This window comes from Penaeus monodon, chromosome 24, assembly GCF_015228065.2.
Source record: "Penaeus monodon isolate SGIC_2016 chromosome 24, NSTDA_Pmon_1, whole genome shotgun sequence".
In the NCBI taxonomy this organism is placed as follows: Eukaryota; Metazoa; Arthropoda; class Malacostraca; order Decapoda; family Penaeidae; genus Penaeus; species Penaeus monodon.
This window is the reverse complement of record NC_051409.1, coordinates 11,345,986-11,346,637: the sequence shown is the minus strand read 5'-3', so window position 1 is coordinate 11,346,637 and position 652 is coordinate 11,345,986. Positions and strand designations below refer to the sequence as shown.

At 39.6% G+C, this 652-nt stretch overlaps 1 protein-coding gene across 1 annotated transcript in view; it reads right to left on the bottom strand.

The window, feature by feature from the left end:
* Positions 1-225: 225 nt before the first annotated feature.
* LOC119588577 (chlorophyllase-2-like) overlaps positions 226-652 on the bottom strand; it is a gene marked incomplete at its 5' end in the record, with an annotated part of 2,580 nt that continues 2,153 nt past the window's right edge. Inside the window, 1 exon segment of the mRNA XM_037937215.1 lies at positions 226-503. Coding sequence (XP_037793143.1) covers positions 340-503 — 164 coding nt within the window.

The window sequence follows — 652 nt, the reverse complement described above, 5'->3', positions numbered from 1 at the left end:
GCGATCCAAAAAGCTCATTTCAAATTCATTATAATGCAAATTTGGAGCATTCATTCCACATGCAGTTCATAATATTTTTTTCTTTAGAATTTAAGGAATACGATTTTGCTTTATAATGATTTACATTTAGTTATGATAAAAATGTATTCATAAAAAAAGCATGGCCTTAACCTCTCAAAACCGTTTAAGTTCTCAATAAACAAGGAAACAATAACGACAACAAGGATATATCTAGATATTCTATTCATCGAATTTCGTTAAATTACCAAACTGATGATACGTGTAAATGGCGGGGAAAATGTAATTTAAGGCTAATGAGTGATTACTAGAAAGTGAAAATTACGGAGCGACGGTAGTTTCGGGCTCCGGCCACCAGGAGCACTGCGGGGCGGGGCAGACGGCTCCTGGGTTTTCGTGAACCTCCGTAGCCTCGACGATCATGAGGTCCGGGTCCTCCAGGTAGGCCAGGTGAGCCACGCATTCGTCGCTTCCTCCATACAAGGCTGCGGGAACAACGGGCTTTATGCAACTTGTTAGATGCGTTGTATTCTTTTACTGCCAATCTATCTGAATGCAAATAATCGTTGGCATCATATTTTCACTGAAGAACTTTTTTTACTGACTCATTTTTGGCACACAGAAAAGCAAGATA